The sequence below is a fragment of the Prionailurus bengalensis genome, chromosome E4, assembly GCF_016509475.1.
Source record: "Prionailurus bengalensis isolate Pbe53 chromosome E4, Fcat_Pben_1.1_paternal_pri, whole genome shotgun sequence".
Classification (NCBI taxonomy): Eukaryota; Metazoa; Chordata; class Mammalia; order Carnivora; family Felidae; genus Prionailurus; species Prionailurus bengalensis.
In genome coordinates, this window is record NC_057360.1 from 44464867 (window position 1) to 44483588 (window position 18722).

An 18722-nucleotide genomic window follows, 5' to 3' on the forward strand; every position below is an offset into this window, starting at 1 on the left:
GAGGTTTTCTTAATTTTAAAATTGAATTAAATTTAAAATTGTTTCCCGTTTGGATTAGTACCTTTCGTGTCCTATTTAAGACATCCTTGCCTAGTCCTAGGATGCAATAATGTTTTCCCCTAAAAGCATTGTTTTCTCTTTCACGTTTACAACTCGTTTGACTTGGGTGTATGGTATCTGGTACTAAGAGCGACAGACGTATTTTTAAAATATAGCTATCCAACTGTTTGGGCAATATTTACTGAAAATATCACCGCTTTCCTACTACACTGCTTCACTCTGACTTTTGTCTTAAATCAGGCAACTGGGAATGTGTGAGTCTATTTCTTAATGTCCTCAGTAAGCTCAGTGAGTTCACCAAGCTCATCACACCACAAAAGCTAGAAGTCCTGCTTTAATTTTTTAAAAGATTGTCTTCTAAAGTGTCGATTTCTGGTAACTTGGGGTTCTTCTAGTTATCTTTTAAACTGATTTCTTGCTTAACTTTGTTTGGTCTGAGATGTACTCTCAATAATTCCAATCTTTTAAAATTTCATAAGATTAATATTTAAAACATATAAGGAACTCAACACCCAACAACAAGATATAAACTTAACACTCAAACAACAAATAATCCAGTTAAGAAACGGGCAGAAGACATGAATACGCCTTTTTCCGGAGAACACATCCAGATGGCTAACAGACACATAAAAAGATACTCGACATCTCTCAACATCAGGGAAGTACAACTCAAAACTACAATGACGTATCACCGCACACCTGTCGGAATGGCTAACATAAACAACACAGAAAACAACAGGTGTTGGTGAAGATGTGGAGAGAGGGAAATCCTCTGGCAATGTTGGTGAGAATGCAAACTGGTGCAGCCACTCTGGAAAACAGTAGGGAGGTCTCTCAAAAAGTTAAAAATAGAATTACCCTACAATCTAGCAACTGTACTACGAGGTATCTACCCAAAGGATATAAAAATACTAATTCAAACGGATACATGCACCCCAATGTTTAGAGTAGCAACAACAGCCAAATTATGGAAATAGCCCAAATGTCTAGTGACTGACAAATGGATAAAGAGAGGGTGGTATACATAAAACATAGATACATACATTCACAGATGGTATACATACACATATATATAATGGAATACATATACATGTATGACGTACATATATATTTATAATACACACACACACACACACACACACACACACACACACATAATGGAACATTTGCCAGCCATAAAAAAAGAATGAAATCTTGCCATTTGAAATGACATGGATAGTGCTACAGAGGATAATTGCTAAGTGACATAGATCAGTCACAGAAAGAAAAATTTCATATGATTTCACTCATATGTGGAATTTAAGAAACAAAACAGAGTGGGAAAAAGAAAAAGAAAACAACAGACACTTAAGTATAGAGAAAAACCTGTTGGTTACCAGAGGGCAGGTGGGGGGGGGGGGGGGATGGATGGAGATCTCCTCCACCCCTCCCACCAGCCCAAAGATTAGGAACACGACAGGGATGTCCATTCTCACCACTATTGTTTAACACAGTTGTGGAAGTCCTAGCTTCAGCAATCAGACAACAAAATGAAATAAAAGGCATCAAAACTGGCAAAGAAGAGGGAAACTTTCACTTTTTACAGAGGACATGATACTCTATATGGAAAACTCGAAAGACTCCACCAAAAGGCCGCTAAAACTGATACATAAAGGCAGCAAAGTCACAGGGTACAAAATCAATACACAGAAATCAGTTGCATTTCTATACACCAATAATGAATCAACAGAAAGAGAAATCAAGAAATTAATCCCATTTACAAGTGCACCAAGAACCATAAAATACCTAGGAACAAACCTAACCAAAGATGTAAAGACCTGTATGTTGAAAACTATAGAAAACGTATGAAGGAAATTGAACGAGACACAAAGAAATGGAAAAATATTCCATCCTCATGGATTAGAGGAATAAATATTGTTAAAATGTCAACACTACCCAAAGCAATCTACACATTCAATGCCATCCCAATCAAAATTGCACCAGCATTCTTCTCAGAGCAAATTTGTATGGAACCACAAAAGACCTTGAGCAGCCCAAGTAATATTGAAAAAAAAAAAACCAAAGTGGGAGTCATTACAGTCCCAGACTTTGGCCTCTACTGCAAAGCTGTAATCATCAAGACCAGGTATCGGCACAAAAACAGATACATAGACAAATGTAATACAGAACCCAGAATAAGACCCACAAATGTATGGCCAACTAATCTTTGGCAAAGCAGGAGAGAATATCCAATGGAAAAAAGACAGTCTCTTTAGCAAATGGTGCTGCAAGAACTGGATACCAACACGTAGAAGAATGAAACTGGACCACTTGGTTACATCATACACAAAAATAAACTCAAAACGGGTGAAAGACCTAAATGTGAGACAGGAAACCATCAAAACCTTAGAGGAGAAAGCAGCCAACAACCTCTCTGATCTCAGTCGCAGCAATTTCTTGCTCAACACATCTTCAAAGGCAATGGAATTAAAAGCAAAAATGAGGGGCGCCTGGGTGGCGCAGTCGGTTAAGCGTCTGACTTCAGCCAGGTGGCGATCTCGCGGTCCGTGAGTTCGAGCCCCGCGTCAGGCTCTGGGCTGATGGCTCAGAGCCTGGAGCCTGTTTCCGATTCTGTGCCTCCCTCGCTCTCTGCCCCTCCCCCGTTCACGCTCTGTCTCTCTCTGTCCCAAAAATAAATAAATGTTGAAAAAAAAAAAAAAGCAAAAATGAACTACGGGGACCTCATCAAGATAAACACCTTCTGCACTGCAAAGGAAACGATCAACAAAATGAAAAGGCAACCAATGGAATGGGAGACGATATCTGCAAATAACATATTGAATAAAGGATTAGTATCCAAAATCTATAAAGAACTTACCAAACTCAACACCTAAAAAACAAATAATCCAGTGAAGAAATGGAAGGAAAACATGAATAGACACTTTTCCCAAAGAAGACATCCAGATAGCCAACAGACACATGAAAAGATGCTCACCACCACTCATCATCAGGGAAATACAAATCAAAACCACAATGAGATACCACCTCACACCCATCAGCGTGACTAAAATTAACAACTCAGGAAACAACAGATGCTGGCGAGGATATGGAGAAATGGGAACCCTCTTGCACTGTTGGTGGGAACGCCAACTGGTGCAGCCTCTCTGGAAAACAATGTGGAGGTTCCACAAAACATTAAAAATAGAACCACCCTACAACCCAGCAATAGCGCTACTAGGAATTTATCCAAAGGATACAGGAGTGCTGATTCATAGGGTTACATGGACCCCAATGTTTACAACAGAGCTTTCAACATAGCCAAATCATGGAAAGAGCTTAAATGTCATAACGGATAAGAGGAATATATATATATATATATATATATATATATATATACACATACATATGTATATATATGTATATATATATATATATACACATATATGTGTATATATATGTGTGTATATATATATATACACATATATATGTATATATATATGTATATATATATATATATTCACTCGTGTGGAACTTGAGAAACTTAACAGAAGACCATTGGGGAAGGGAAGGGGAAAAATAGTTACAAACAAAGAGTGAGGAAGGCAAACCATTAGAGACTCTTAAATACAGAGATCAAATGGAGGGTTGATGGGAGGGGGCTGGGGAAAGGGGAAAATGGGTGATGGGCATTGAGAAGGGCAACTGTTGGCATGAGCACTGGGTATTGTATGTAAGCAATCAACGATGGGAATCTACCCCCAAAACCAAGACCACACGGTACACACTGTATGTTAGCCAATTTGACAACAAATTTCATTAAGAAAAAAAAAAGATACTGTTTGTGATGAAGACACACTGGAGGTGACCACAAGGTCCACTCGGAGAGGACCTCTTCCATCACCACACAGCAGGTAAGAAGGCTCAGCGTCCCTGAGCTTCCTGACCTGGAAAATGTCCCCACGATCTTAAGTGAAACAACAATACAGATAAAGCATAATTCCATTTGGTTGTATTTTTAACCATACACAACAAAATTGTACGCTTTCATAAGCACACATATGCATGTATTCAAGAAGGCTGACAAGAATGTATGCATCAAATGATACGGTTACTTCTAGGAGAAAAGGTTTGTGAGGTGAGGGGGCTTTTGATTTTTCGGAACTGTTCCTGTGAATACTTCCTTATTTATGTTTAAAGGCTGAACAACTCTGTAAAAATACACTACAAGTCACCGAAATGTACCTTTGGAGTTAGTGAATTTTGTAGTATGTAAAATATTTCTCAAGAAAACTATCCAAATAACTTAGGAGCATCTGGGTGGCTCAGTCAGTTAAGCGTCTGACTCTTGGTTACAGCTCAGGTCATGATCCTGGGGCACATGGATTGAATCCCATGTCGGGGGATTCTCTCTCTCTCTCTCTCTCTCTCTCTCTCTCTCTCTCTCTGTCTCTGCCCACTGACATCCTCTCCTTTTCAAAAATAAATAATGAAAAACAGAATTAAAAGAGAGAATGATGATGTAGATGATGAAGAAAAAGGTGTTAAGGCAATGATAGACCAAGAAAGACCAAGAAAATGTCACAGACCAGAGACTAAGACAACATTTACATGCAAAGTGGTATGGAAAGACATTTCATGGAAAAACTGGGGGAATATGAATAAACTCTACAATTATATTCATAGGACTGTGCCAATGTTAATTCCTTATTTTTGATACCTGTACTCTGGTTATAAAAAACGTTATCGTTACAGGAAGCTGGATAAGAACTCTACACTATCTTTGCAACTCTTCCGTAAATGTAAAGTTACTAGAAAAAAAAAAAAATCAGCAGCAGCAAATACACTTGGCCCAGATATAAAGACACCTCCACAGGCTCACTGCCAAGGCCCCAGTGGCCCACCCCAGAAAAACCGTTTGTTTTTTTCTCGTGTAATCCTTTATCCATATGCATTGGAAGCTGTCATTTCTCAAATCTTCCCCCAGTTTTACCCAAGCTTTTCCCCCAAAGGCACAGCGGACTGACACAGTACCTGTTCCCCAGCAAGGCAATGGCACAGAGGTCACCCTTCTGTACCTGAGGCAGACCAGCAGGGGGCACCACGAGTCCTGGCAGCATCAAATCTGCAGCAAACGAAACAAATGCATCACAACCTGTATTCTGCCTCTAAACAATTCCAAGTTCTACTTCATCATTTATTCGCTCACTCAACCTACAAACCTTTATCAGGTATCAGCAAGGTTATTCATAATGAAAATTAAAAGACGGCAACCTCAGTATCACAGCATTTCCCTAGGGGGGCTAGTGGTCCAACTGAAGCACCAAGGCCAGTTCCATGACCTATCTTATTCTGGTTTCCCAAATTTAGCCTACTGACTTAAAGGACAGCCTATGGCAGTTCACAAACTATTTTCTCATTGAAGTACAAAGTACAAAGCTGACTGAAGCCTTTCAACAGCGTCGTAGAGGCCCAGGGACCTCACGGAAGCAGTCAAGAGAGAGATGAAACGCAAACGGGGGAAAAATTCCACTTTTCAACCATATGAATGCAGGAAGCGGGTACATTTATTGGAGTAGTCGGTCCTTCCTAAGCGGGTTTCAGTCGATAGCCAGAATATAGGGAAATCTTCTTACCTGCTCCCCCCACCAGTTTTTCAAGCACCGGAGGCCACGTCGTGAAAGCTGGGAGAAGGTCAGGATAGGACCACAAGGTATACACTGCCCAAAAAGAGACACAGATTTATTGCCAAAAAGTCAATCTCCTGGGGCACTGGCAAAGCCAAACGAGAAGGCCACTTTAATTCAGGGACAGTAAAGGAACTCAGCTCAAAGCTAGAGAAGAGGCTGTGAGGCCCGAAGAGGGTTCATTCTGGTTTTTGTGTGTTTTTGTTCAAATTTAAATGTATTTATTTAAATTCAAGTTAGTTAACATACAGTGTAGTGATGGTTTCTAGGGGTTTCCTTCTTAAAATAGACAGATTCTTTTTTTTTCTAATATACCTTTTTATCTTTTAATAATCGCAATATAAGCGATTACAAATATACATAAAAATGCTTTCAAATCACATAAACATATTTATACCATTATACAGCCATATAAAATGGAAATATGGAAGGATAAATATTAGGATATCACCAAGAATTTCCACACTTGTGAAGGTGGTAAAACTACTGAAAATTGAAAAAGTATGCATATATACAAAAGTACATGTGAATATAATTTTTAAAAATTATAAATGGTAATCACTCTCTTGTCTTTAAAGCTCTCTCCTCAGTGACTAAGGAAATCTTCTGTGGCTATGCTTAGGAAATTACAGGGAGGCAGTGGGCCCACAGGCTTTGCTATTGGAATGAAGAAGGCAGATTCTTAAAAACCTGGATGTCACCTGAGACTGGGAGGCCCCATCATTCCACCTGATTGTAGTTGTAGAAATGGGCACAGCAGGTAAAAGCGGGGACAAACACCAAGGAGGATTCCATTTGTGACCTCAGAAACAAGTAGACTAAGAACAGGGCACCAGCCTGTAAACAATCTGGAAATTTCCACATGTTTATTGTTTGTATTCCCTCTGTTTTCATAGGGATTAGTGGTAAAAACCCTTAGATCAAAAAGCAGCAAAGTGGGGTGGGGGCAGGAGCGGCCCAAGGAGACCGCCCTACGCTGCTGCAGCCCAGCTTAGGGCAAGAAAAGCCCCAGTGACAAAGCAGGTGTCAGCAGCTAGAGACAAAAGGACCCTAGATGTCTGAGTTCTGTCACAAGGAGAGAAAGCAAAGGATCCTGAGAGCCAGATAGAGCCGAAGGAAGAATCCCTGAGAGGTATCTCGATGGGAGTACATCACTAAGACAGCTGGGTACGTGGTTTCATTAACCCACCTTCTTTCCTATCACAGGATCTTTTCAGTCTCTAAAGAAAATCCTGCCAGTCATCGTTTTAAGACGTATTTCCTACATGTCCTGAAATGCCACCCTTTTCGAGACCCCTGCTCCACCCCTAGTTAACCCACTAGGAACTACTATTCCTTCATCTCAGAAGATCTCTTGGCAACCACGCTCTTTCTGTATTGGCCCTTTCATTCTCCCTCCTACGGCAGTAAGTTTCGACCTTGAAAGACCCAAGTCTAGGGACACTGGGCCCGAAACGATTCTTACGGATGGTACTGGGAGATTTGGCACTTACTGTTTTGAGTAAGGCAGGTGAATGAAAGAAATAAGGAGAAACGGATGCCAGGCAAGGATTACAGTAAAGGCCACGTCCATCCTGTTGCCATACCTGTCGGATACAGATTTTTCTCCACCTCGAACAGGATGGGGTTACCACCGCTCACATACACAGTCACTGCATCCCCTCTGTGAGCATACAGTTTCACAATGGTGAGCTCCTCCTTTCCAGGTACCAACACAGAGACCTGATCCGTTCCTAGAGTGGGGAAAGCAGCCATCACATGAGCCCGAAGCTTTCTCCTGCAGAAAGCAAACCAATGAGTGGTATGAATCGTGCCTGGATGCATTTTGAGAAATGCAAAGGATTCGGAAGGACTTACTATCAAATCAAGGGGCCAAGGAAAAACTGCTTTATGATGCCCTACTCTCGTACACTCTTCCAAAACATCCTATTCTCTTTCACATCCCATGTCTCCTCTATTGTCACATATTCTTGGGGGCGAGACTTTCCATTTTACGAACAAAGAGGGAAAGTGAGATCCAGGCAGTAACCAAGTTAGCCTGACTGGAAATTCAGCCCTGCCTTCCTGCCTCTATGCCTAGCCCTCGCGCCCACTCCCTTCTCTCTATGCTTGGCAAACCTGTCCAGATGGTTAAAAAGCTATACCAGGGCACCAAGAGTGACAACTATAGAACACGGGGTCCAAAATTCGCAACGTGCTATCTGCGTTTGCGACACTGTCTGAACAGATACAGGTCTCCTCAAAACATGTCCCTTAATTCTCCCTCACCTCTCCCTCCATCTGTCTGTCTCTCCTGCCAGAAGTAATCACTAGACACTTTTCCTCCTATCGTTGTAGTTCTCGGTTCCCCATCTGACTTCTCCTCAGGGACTCTAAGCTCTTAGGAGAGTGGCACCCTGTCTGTCTGTCTTCCTTCCTTCTTTCCTTTCTTTCTTTTTTTGGCGCCCTCAGCAATACCTTCTATAGATCGCAGTCAGTAAGCGCTCATTGAATTACGTTTTCCTTTAAACGAACTACAATATCCAAAAGATAGCCTGGGAGATAAATCAGGCCTCCTCTCCCTCTTCACCCTCAAAACATGTCTATTCCAGCCTGGTCCCCTGGGGTCCCTTCCGCCGCGGGACCCCTCGGCCTCCACCCCGGGTCGGCTGAGCTAGTCCAAAGACGGTTGTGGGCCAGCCGGGATGGAGAAATGGCTGGGTGTCCTGGTGGGCGGAACAGGGCCCTCCTCTCCCTCACCTGTCCGACCCCTTGATGGCCGTGTTGGACTTGACCCGAAAGGCCTTGGCAAACATGTCTGCTGGAGTGGCCTGGGGAAGAGAAGGAGAGCACAGACGCCAGGGGCCGTCAGGAACGCGACAACGCGGCACCGTCCCCACCCGCAGCCCTGGGGGCAGCCATGCTGGGGCCCGGCCGGCAAAGAGGCCCGGCTGGAAACCCGGGCCGCGCAGCTTCGCGCCTTTCGCCGCTGCCCAGACCGCGGCCGCCCCTACTGACAGGACCCGGAACTGAAGCGGGGGGGCGGGGCCCGGGGAAGGCGGGGCGCATTCCCGCTCCGGCCCTGCGCCTGCGCGACTGGCTGGCTCCTGCACGCCTGCAGGGGTCCCGCGGTGGCTAAGGTGCCTCTGTCTATTGCCGCTCAGTAGGCGTTAGGGCGTCTAGACTTCCCTTCAGTTTAATTCAGCCCCACAGAAGTAATTGACCCTTGTGTTTTATTCGTTTCGTAGCCCTCCCGAATGGTTTTCTTAAGGGCTTTGTTTGTCTTTGCATTTAATGGCACGCTAGGAAGTCTCCGAATTTTCTCTTTAGTTTTAAATTTACATGGGGTGATAGCAATACGGGGAATCCGCCCTCGTCCAAGGTTTGCGCCTCATGTTATGAGTAAAAACACTACAAACAATCTTCAAATCTGTTTTAAAATATTTTTGACCACCTGTAGGTAACTTTTGCAAAGCGTTATTGCATTTTGCGTCAGGTGTTATTTGGGGAGAGAGGGGTTTCCAAAACTAATTAAATTATTCACGTTGCTTATTAAAAAAAAAAATCTGTGAGCCAGATTAGGGTCAGGTTATGGCTTGGCTTCTCCCTAGAAATGTGATCCTGGGCCAACGGCTTATTCTTTCTAAAACCCTTGCATTCTCTGAAAGATGTGCATGGAGTACCTAGTCATAGGGTTTCCATGAGAAACGATTGAGGTAATGAGTGTGATGGGTTACACAATGTTTTGCAAATTTGCAGTCATGTTTTTCAAAACTCTGACAGGTGTGAAGTTTTGGGTTTCCCTGAAAGGGACTGCTGTGTGCCCTGGAGGCATGGATTTAAAGACCTGGGGTCTTGGCTCCTACTAGGTTAATTTTTGCGTATGGGAACCGTTAAGGGCAGAGTGTCCATCCACCAAGAAATAAATACTAATTGCTCGTTCGCTGACACAGTTACACAAAGGAGGATTTCACACTGGGCGTCCAAAGAGTAGGTCTCCCAGTGTCTGCCCGCCACCAGGATTCTTACAAGGGCCCCTAACGTGGCCTGGGGCCAGGCGCAACTTGGGCTCCTCCTACCCTTCTGACCTAGGAGGCCTTTATAATCAAGCACTCCAGCGACAAGGCCAACGTCAGAGGAGCCCAGAGGAGGGCAGTGCCAGACAGCCTTTTCCCTTCTGGCTCCCAACGCAGCCACATGTGGGGACGCTTGATCCAGACTGTGCTGGTGACCAGTGTCTACCGCAGCACAGCTACTGAGGCAGCCTCTGTGCAGGAAACTGAGGAAGGCTATTCAAGAGAAGATTAGAATGATAAATACGAAAACAGCAAGGTACAGATAAATGTGTAAAATCACCTCCCTTCTATATATTGAAAAAAGGAGATTAATAAACACTGGGAGGATGACAGAAACTAATAAAAATATAACTTTATTAAATGAGGAAACAGATAAATGATGGAAAAAGCTTACTCTTCAGAGAGCCTTGTCATGTGACTTTGACTTTTGAAACATGTAGCTGTTTTTCATATCTCAAAAATTTAGCTTAACAGAGGAAGAAGCATGATTTAAAATTAAAATATGAATGCAAATAAGTGTAAAACTGTATTAAGTTGGGAAGTGAACCAATCAGAGATAAGGATTATTTGAAGTCATTTTGGAAGAGAGTACTTACATTCAGAGTTGAACATCCCGGGACAAAATAAATGCAAAGACATTGTAACCTTCATTCAGCAGTTTACCTGGTAGTAGTAATGTTTGCATTAAACTTTTTATATTATTTTTGCAAATATTGAAATATAAGAATATGTGAGTAAAGAGACAGAAAAATGTACTAGAAAGTTTTTAACCCTGTGTTATTAACCTTGAATTGTAAGATCCAATAGGAGCAAATGAATTTTAAATATCACTTCTATTTCAGTCTTCTGTCAAGCAAGAAGACATTTAAAGACGTTTCCACGGTGTTGAACATTTCTATTTCAACATAATTCTCTTCACAGGATGGTACAATTCTTGGGCTCTAAACACTATTTCCCAGTAAAAGGAATCAGACCCCTTTGGAAAGGTGTATGCTTACAGGCATTGGGCAGGAAAATACCCAGCGAGCCTGGAACATCATGTTGTCTTAAGAAATGCTCAAAGAATAATGGGGTATAACAAAGCAATCAGCAGCTAGTTTCAAGAGGCTCTCAACTAGCCAAATTTGGGATAATTTGAATTTCAAAGACAATGCGTAGAATTAATTATGACAAATTGAATAAATAACAATTCAGGAATCCATGCTGATTATTTATTTATTTATTTATTTATTTATTTATTTATTATTTTGAGAGAGAGAGGAGAGCTCGGTGGGGAGAGTGGGGAAAATGGAAAGAGAGAAAGAATCTTAAGCAGGCTCCCCACTCAGCGCACAGCCCAGAGCTCGAGCCCTGGGGTCGATCCCATGACCTGAGCCAAAATCCTGTTGGATGCTCCACTGACTGAGCCACGCAGGTGCTCCGGTGATACATTAAAAAAAAATATATATATATATAATATATTATATATATATATATATATATATATATATATATATATATAATATATATATGGTGCACCTGGGTGGCTCAGTCAGTTGAGCATCTGACTTCAGCTCAGGTCATTATCTCGCTGCTCTGAGTTCACATCCCGCGTTGGGCTGTGGGCTGGCAGCTCAGAGCCTGGAGCCTGCTTCAGATTCTGTGTCTCCCCCTCTCTCTGCCCCAACCCACTCGCATTCTGTTTCTGTCTCTCTCAAAAATAAATAAACATTAAAAAAAAATTTTAAATGTGTATATATGTAAAGCTATCAAAAGGTCACTATTATCAAGTTCTTATTCTAAAATATTCCTATTTAGTACCAAGGGCACAATAGTTGGATTCTAAACACTATTTCCCAGTAAAAAGAATCACGGGTGCCTGGGTGGCTCAGTTGGTTAAGTGTCCGACCTCCACTCAGGTCACAATCCCGCGGTTCATGGGTTCACGCCCTGCGTCTGGCTCTGTGCTGACAGCTCAGAGCCTGGAGCCTGTTTTAGATTCTGTGTCTCTCCCTCTCTCTGCCCCTCCCCCACTCATGCCCTATCTCTCTCTCTCTCTCTCTCTCTCAAAAATAAATAAACATTAAAAAAAAAGATTCAGACCTTTTTGGAAACATGTATGCTTACAGATATTGGGCAGGGAAGTATACAGCAAGCCTGGATCATCATGTTGTACTAAAAAGAAAAGAAATGCTCAAAGAATAATGGGGTACAACAAGGCAATAAGGAGCTCATTTCAAGAGGCTCTCACTAGCCAAATTTGGGATAATTTGAGCTTCAGAAATAATGACTATATTTAATTGTGACAGTTGAATAAATAAAAATTCATGAATTCATGCTGATACATTTATTATTTTGTTAAATTTTAAAATTTATTATTATTATTATTATTTTTTTTTTTTTTGAGAGTGAGAACTCCATGGGTGGAAGAGGGGCAAAGGGAGAGAAGCAAGAATCTTAAACAGGCTCCACACTCAGCACAGAGGCTGAGCTGGAGCCCAGGGCTCAATCCCATGACCCTGGGATCATGAACTGAGCCAAAATCTAGCCAGATGCTCAACCAACTGAGCTACCCAGGCTCCCCACTGATACAACTTTTAACAAAAGAAAAAGAAAAAGAACAAATATCTCTAAAGCCATCAGAAGGTGGCTTTATCAAGTCCTTACTCCAAAAATTGGAAATTAAAGAGCAAATATAAACATTTACCAAATCTTTTTAGGTAAAAGTATTAAGGAGTTGGCAAATCAACAGTCATCTTTACACGGGAATGGCAATAAATGCAGAAAAATATTAGATTAATGTTAATAGTTGCTATTTCACAGCCCAAAATGAAAATAATTGGTTATAGGCCATATTGGTTACAAGGCAAGTGTCATACATACATTCCACAAGCTTTGGGTGAAAGGTTCTGGAGAAATAGTATATACACCAATATTGACAGCAAAGATAACTTGTGGATTGTAACACTATTCCTTTAAATGTGAGAAAACTGACTGTCATTTGTGATTCAGGTTTAGATAAATCGGCTCCAGTAGAGACAGCCTGGTTTCTCATTCTGAGAATACCACTTGACTTGATGCAAATGAAGGAAGAAGATATCACCTTAAGATACTTTTACCTTGGATGAGCACTGGGTGTTGTATGGAAACCAATTTGACAATAAATTTCATATATTAAACGAAAATACTTTTACCTTGATTATATCCTTATTTTCATCCTAAAAATTTCATGTTTTTGTAGAAGTTAAAAATGTTTTCGGTCAATTGATTTTAACTGTTTATGATGTTTCAAATGTATGAATTTAAAAATTGCATTTCAGACTCTTGTGGTTGAATGTGTTCAAAACTCTCTATACCAGCAAAATCGTGGAGATGTCATTAGATTTGAACATCATTACCAAAGAGGTCTTCATAGTTCTCAACATGTATTGCCTTACTTTATCTTTATTTTAAAACAACATATTCTTGTGGTTCAAAGGTGATGTAAATTAAAGACAGATACAATGCAGAATGCAGGTTAGTATTAAGAAGTTAAACAGCTACTCTTAGCCCTAGTTTCTCTAAATTCTGCTGTCAATTTTTTATTGTGCTTCCTGACAATCTTTGTTTTATAAATATTTATTCAGTGTTCAAAGCACACTGTGTGTGTTTACATTTGACATCAGATTTTTTGTTACTTTTCATGTCATGTTATCATAGTTATGTACCCAGTTCGATTCTAATCTCCCTTTATTCTTTCTTTAATTTTTATTGTGCTAGAGAGTTATCTTGTAGGAGATCATGTATTCCATTATTTTTTTGGTATATCTGTCTTTTGATAGATAAGCAAAAGTAAGTAATAACTGGGGCGCCTGGGTGGCGCAGTCGGTTAAGCGTCCGACTTCAGCCAGGTCACGATCTCGCGGTCCGTGAGTTCGAGCCCCGCGTCGGGCTCTGTGCTGACAGCTCAGAGCCTGGAGCCGGTTTCCGATTCTGTGTCTCCCTCTCGCTCTGCCCCTCCCCCGTTCATGCTCTGTCTCTCTCTGTCCCAAAAATAAATAAACATTGAAAAAATTAAAAAAAAAAAGTAATAACTACTTCCATCGTGTTAACATAGGTATGACATAGTTAGGTTTTGAAGTGTTTCTGAAGTGAAACTATTTTGAAGATGGAAAAGCCTTTTCTCCCATTTCCTCCAAAACGGACGGTCTCAGGAAGCCTCAGAAGTTACCGAGGAATATTTGAGAAAGGTAGGAGAAAGATGCATAGAAGTCATCACTGAAGTGATTGAATCTCATTTCTTGTCATAGATATTTTTTTAATAGGACACAAAGCATTTTGGTTTGCCAAGTTTTAATGAAGTGCCTTTAAGAAGTGATTTAGGCGGCAAGATGGCGGCTTAGGAGGACGCTGGGCTCACCGCACGTCCTGCTGATCACTTAGATTCCATCTACACCTGCCTAAATAACCCAGAAAACCGCCAGAGGATTAGCAGAACAGAGTCGCCGGAGCCAAACGCAGACGAGAGGCCCACGGAAGAGGGTAGGAAGGGCGGCGAGGCGGTGCGCGCTCCACGGACTGGCGGGAGGGAGCCGGGGCGGAGGGGCGGCTCGCCGGCCAAGCAGAGCCCCCGAGTCGGGCTTCCAAAAGCGGAGGGGCCGGGCGGACTGTGTTCCGACAGCAAGCGCGACTTAGCGTCTGGGAGGTCAGAAATTAACAGCTCTGCTCGGAAAGCGGGAAGGCTGGAGGACAAAGGGAGGGAGAGCTGCTGAGCCCCCTGACAACAGAGCTCAGTTTGGTGGGGAACAAAGGCGCTCGCCAGCGCCATTTCCCCCGCCCATCCCCCAGCCGAAATCCCAAAGGGAACCGGTTCCTGCCAGGGAACTTGCTCGCTCCGCGCAAACACCCAACTCTGCGCTTCTGCGGAGCCAAACCTCCGGCAGCGGATCTGACTCCCTCCCGCTGCCACAGGGCCCCTCCTGAAGTGGATCACCTAAGGAGAAGCGATCTAAGCCTGCCCCTCCTGCCCCCGAGCACCTTGCCTACCCACCCCAGCTAATACGCCAGATCCCCAGCATCACAAGCCTGGCAGGGTGCAAGTAGCCCAGACGAGCCACACCACCCCACAGTGAATCCCGCCCCTAGGAGAGGGGAAGAGAAGGCACACACCAGTCTGACTGTGGCCCCAGCGGTGGGCTGGGGGCAGACATCAGGTCTGACTGCGGCCCCGCCCACCAACTCCAGGTATACACCACAGCACAGGGGAAGTGCCCTGCAGGTCCTCACCACGCCAGGGACTATCCAAAATGACCAAGCGGAAGAATTCCCCTCAGAAGAATCTCCAGGAAATAACAACAGCTAATGAGCTGATCAAAAAGGATTTAAATAATATAACAGAAAATGAATTTAGAATAATAGTCATAAAATTAATCGCTGGGCTTGAAAACAGTATACAGGACAGCAGAGAATCTCTTGCTACAGAGATCAAGGGACTAAGGAACAGTCACGAGGAGCTGAAAAACGCTTTAAACGAAATGCATAACAAAATGGAAACCACCACAGCTCGGCTTGAAGAGGCAGAGGAGAGAATAGGTGAACTAGAAGATAAAGTTATGGAAAAAGAGGAAGCTGAGAAAAAGAGAGATAAAAAAATCCAGGAGTATGAGGGGAAAATTAGAGAATTAAGTGATACACTAAAAAGAAATAATATACGCATAATTGGTATCCCAGGAGGAGGAAGAGAGAGGGAAAGGTGCTGAAGGGGTACTTGAAGAAATAATAGCTGAGAACTTCCCTGAACTGGGGAAGGAAAAAGGCATTGAAATCCAAGAGGCACAGAGAACTCCCTTCAGACGTAACTTGAATCGATCTTCTGCACGACATATCATAGTGAAACTGGCAAAATACAAGGATAAAGAGAAAATTCTGAAAGCAGCAAGGGGTAAACGTGCCCTCACATATAAAGGGAGACCTATAAGACTCGTGACTGATCTCTCTTTTGAAACTTGGCAGGCCAGAAAGAATTGGCAAGAGATTTTCAGGGTGCTAGACAGGAAAAATATGCAGCCGAGAATCCTTTATCCAGCAAGTCTGTCATTTAGAATAGAAGGAGAGATAAAGGTCTTCCCAAACAAACAAAAACTGAAGGAATTTGTCACCACTAAACCAGCCCTACAAGAGATCCTAAGGGGGACCCTGTGAGACAAAGTCCCAGAGACATCACTATAAGCATAAAACATACAGACATCACAATGACTCTAAACCCGTATCTTTCTATAATAACACTGAATGTAAATGGATTAAATGCGCCAACCAAAAGACATAGGGTATCAGAATGGATAAAAAAACAAGACCCATCTATTTGCTGTCTACAAGAGACTCATTTTAGACCTGAGGACACCTTTAGATTGAGAGTGAGGGGATGGAGAACTATTTATCATGCGACTGGAAGCCAAAAGAAAGCTGGAGTAGCCATACTTATATCAGACAAACTAGACTTTAAATTAAAGGCTGTAACAAGAGATGAAGAAGGACATTATATAATAGTTACAGGGTCTATCCATCAGGAAGAGCTAACAATTATCAATGTCTATGCACCGAATACCGGAGCCCCCAAATATATAAAACAATTACTCATAAACATAAGCAACCTTATTGATAAGAATGTGGTAATTGCAGGGGACTTTAATACACCACTTACAGAAATGGATAGATCATCTAGACACACGGTCAATAAAGAAACAAGGGCCCTGAATGAGACATTGGATGAGATGGACTTGACAGATATATTTAGAACTCTGCATCCCAAAGCAACAGAATATACTTTCTTCTCGAGTGCACATGGAACATTCTCCAAGATAGATCATATACTGGGTCACAAAACAGCCCTTCATAAGTTTACAAGAATTGAAATTATACCATGCTTACTTTCAGACCACAATGCCATGAAGCTTGAAATCAACCACAGGAAAAAGTCTGGAAAACCTCCAAAAGCATGGAGGTTAAAGAACACCCTACTAACGAATGAGTGGGTCAACCAGGCAATTAGAGAAGAAATTAAAAAATATATGGAAACAAACGAAAATGAAAATACAACAATCCAAACGCTTTGGGACACAGCAAAGGCAGTCCTGAGAGGAAAATACATTGCAATCCAGGCCTATCTCAAGAAACAAGAAAAATCCCAAATACAAAATCTAACAGCACACCTAAAGGAACTAGAAGCAGAACAGCAAAGGCAGCCTAAGCCCAGCAGAAGAAGAGAAATAATAAAGATCAGAGCAGAAATAAACAATATAGAAACTAAAAAAACTGTAGAGCAGATCAACGAAACCAAGAGTTGGTTTTTTGAAAAAATAAACAAAATTGACAAACCTCTAGCCAGGCTTCTCAAAAAGAAAAGGGAGATGACCCAAATAGATAAAATCATGAATGAAAATGGAATTATTACAACCAATCCCTCAGAGATACAAACAATTATCAGGGAATACTATGAAAACTTATATGCCAACAAATTGGACAACCTGGAAGAAATGGACGAATTCCTGAACACCCACACGCTTCCAAAACTCAATCAGGAGGAAATAGAAAGCTTGAACAGACCCATAACCAGCGAAGAAATTGAATCGGTTATCAAAAATCTCCCAACAAATAAGAGTCCAGGACCAGATGGCTTCCCAGGGGAGTTCTACCAGACGTTTAAAGCAGAGATAATACCTATCCTTCTCAAGCTATTCCAAGAAATAGAAAGGGAAGGAAAACTTCCAGACTCATTCTATGAAGCCAGTATTACTTTGATTCCTAAACCAGACAGAGACCCAGTAAAAAAAGAGAACTACAGGCCAATATCCCTGATGAATATGGATGCAAAAATTCTCAATAAGATACTAGCAAATCGAATTCAACGGCATATAAAAAGAATTATTCACCATGATCAAGTGGGATTCATTCCTGGGATGCAGGGCTGGTTCAACATTCGCAAATCAATCAACGTGATACATCACATTAACAAAAAAAGAGAGAAGAACCATATGATCCTGTCAATCGATGCAGAAAAGGCCTTCGACAAAATCCAGCACCCTTTCTTAATAAAAACCCTTGAGAAAGTCGGGATAGAAGGAACATACTTAAAGATCATAAAAGCCATTTATGAAAAGCCCACAGCTAACATCATCCTCAACGGGGAAAAACTGAAAGCTTTTTCCCTGAGATCAGGAACACGACAAGGATGCCCACTCTCACCGCTGCTGTTTAACATAGTGCTGGAAGTTCTAGCATCAGCAATCAGACAACAAAAGGAAATCAAAGGCATCAAAATTGGCAAAGATGAAGTCAAGCTTTCGCTTTTTGCAGATGACATGATATTATACATGGAAAATCCGATAGACTCCACCAAAAGTCTGCTAGAACTGATACAGGAATTCAGCAAAGTTGCAGGATACAAAATCAATGTACAGAAATCAGTTGCATTCTTATACACTAACAATGAAGCAACAGAAAGACAAATAAAGAAACTGATCCCATTCACAATTGCACCAAGAAGCATAAAATACCTAGGAATAAATCTAACCAAAGATGTAAAGGATCTGTATGCTGAAAACTATAGAAAGCTTCTGAAGGAAATTGAAGAAGATTTAAAGAAATGGAAAGACATTCCCTGCTCATGGATTGGAAAAATAAATATTGTCAAAATGTCAATACTACCCAAAGCTATCTACACATTCAATGCAATCCCAATCAAAATTGCACCAGCATTCTTCTCGAAACTAGAACAAGCAATCCTAAAATTCATATGGAACCACAAAAGGCCCCGAATAGCCAAAGGAATTTTGAAGAAGAAGACCAAAGCAGGAGGCATCACAATCCCAGACTTTAGCCTCTACTACAAAGCTGTCATCATCAAGACAGCATGGTATTGGCACCAAAACAGACACATAGACCAATGGAATAGAATAGAAACCCCAGAACTAGACCCACAAACGTATGG

At 41.8% G+C, this 18722-nt stretch overlaps 1 protein-coding gene across 1 annotated transcript; it reads right to left on the reverse strand.

Moving 5' to 3' along the window:
- LOC122475922 lies at positions 1–10390 on the reverse strand. Its single transcript, XM_043568059.1, has 7 exons — positions 10375–10390; positions 9633–9991; positions 8463–8848; positions 7310–7500; positions 5673–5756; positions 5071–5161; positions 1–871 (listed from the first exon to the last, which is right to left on the reverse strand). The coding sequence occupies exons 1-7, from the start codon at positions 10388–10390 to the stop codon at positions 772–774; spliced, it is 1227 nt and encodes a 408-aa protein (XP_043423994.1). The 3' UTR covers positions 1–771.
- Positions 10391–18722: the final 8332 nt, after the last annotated feature.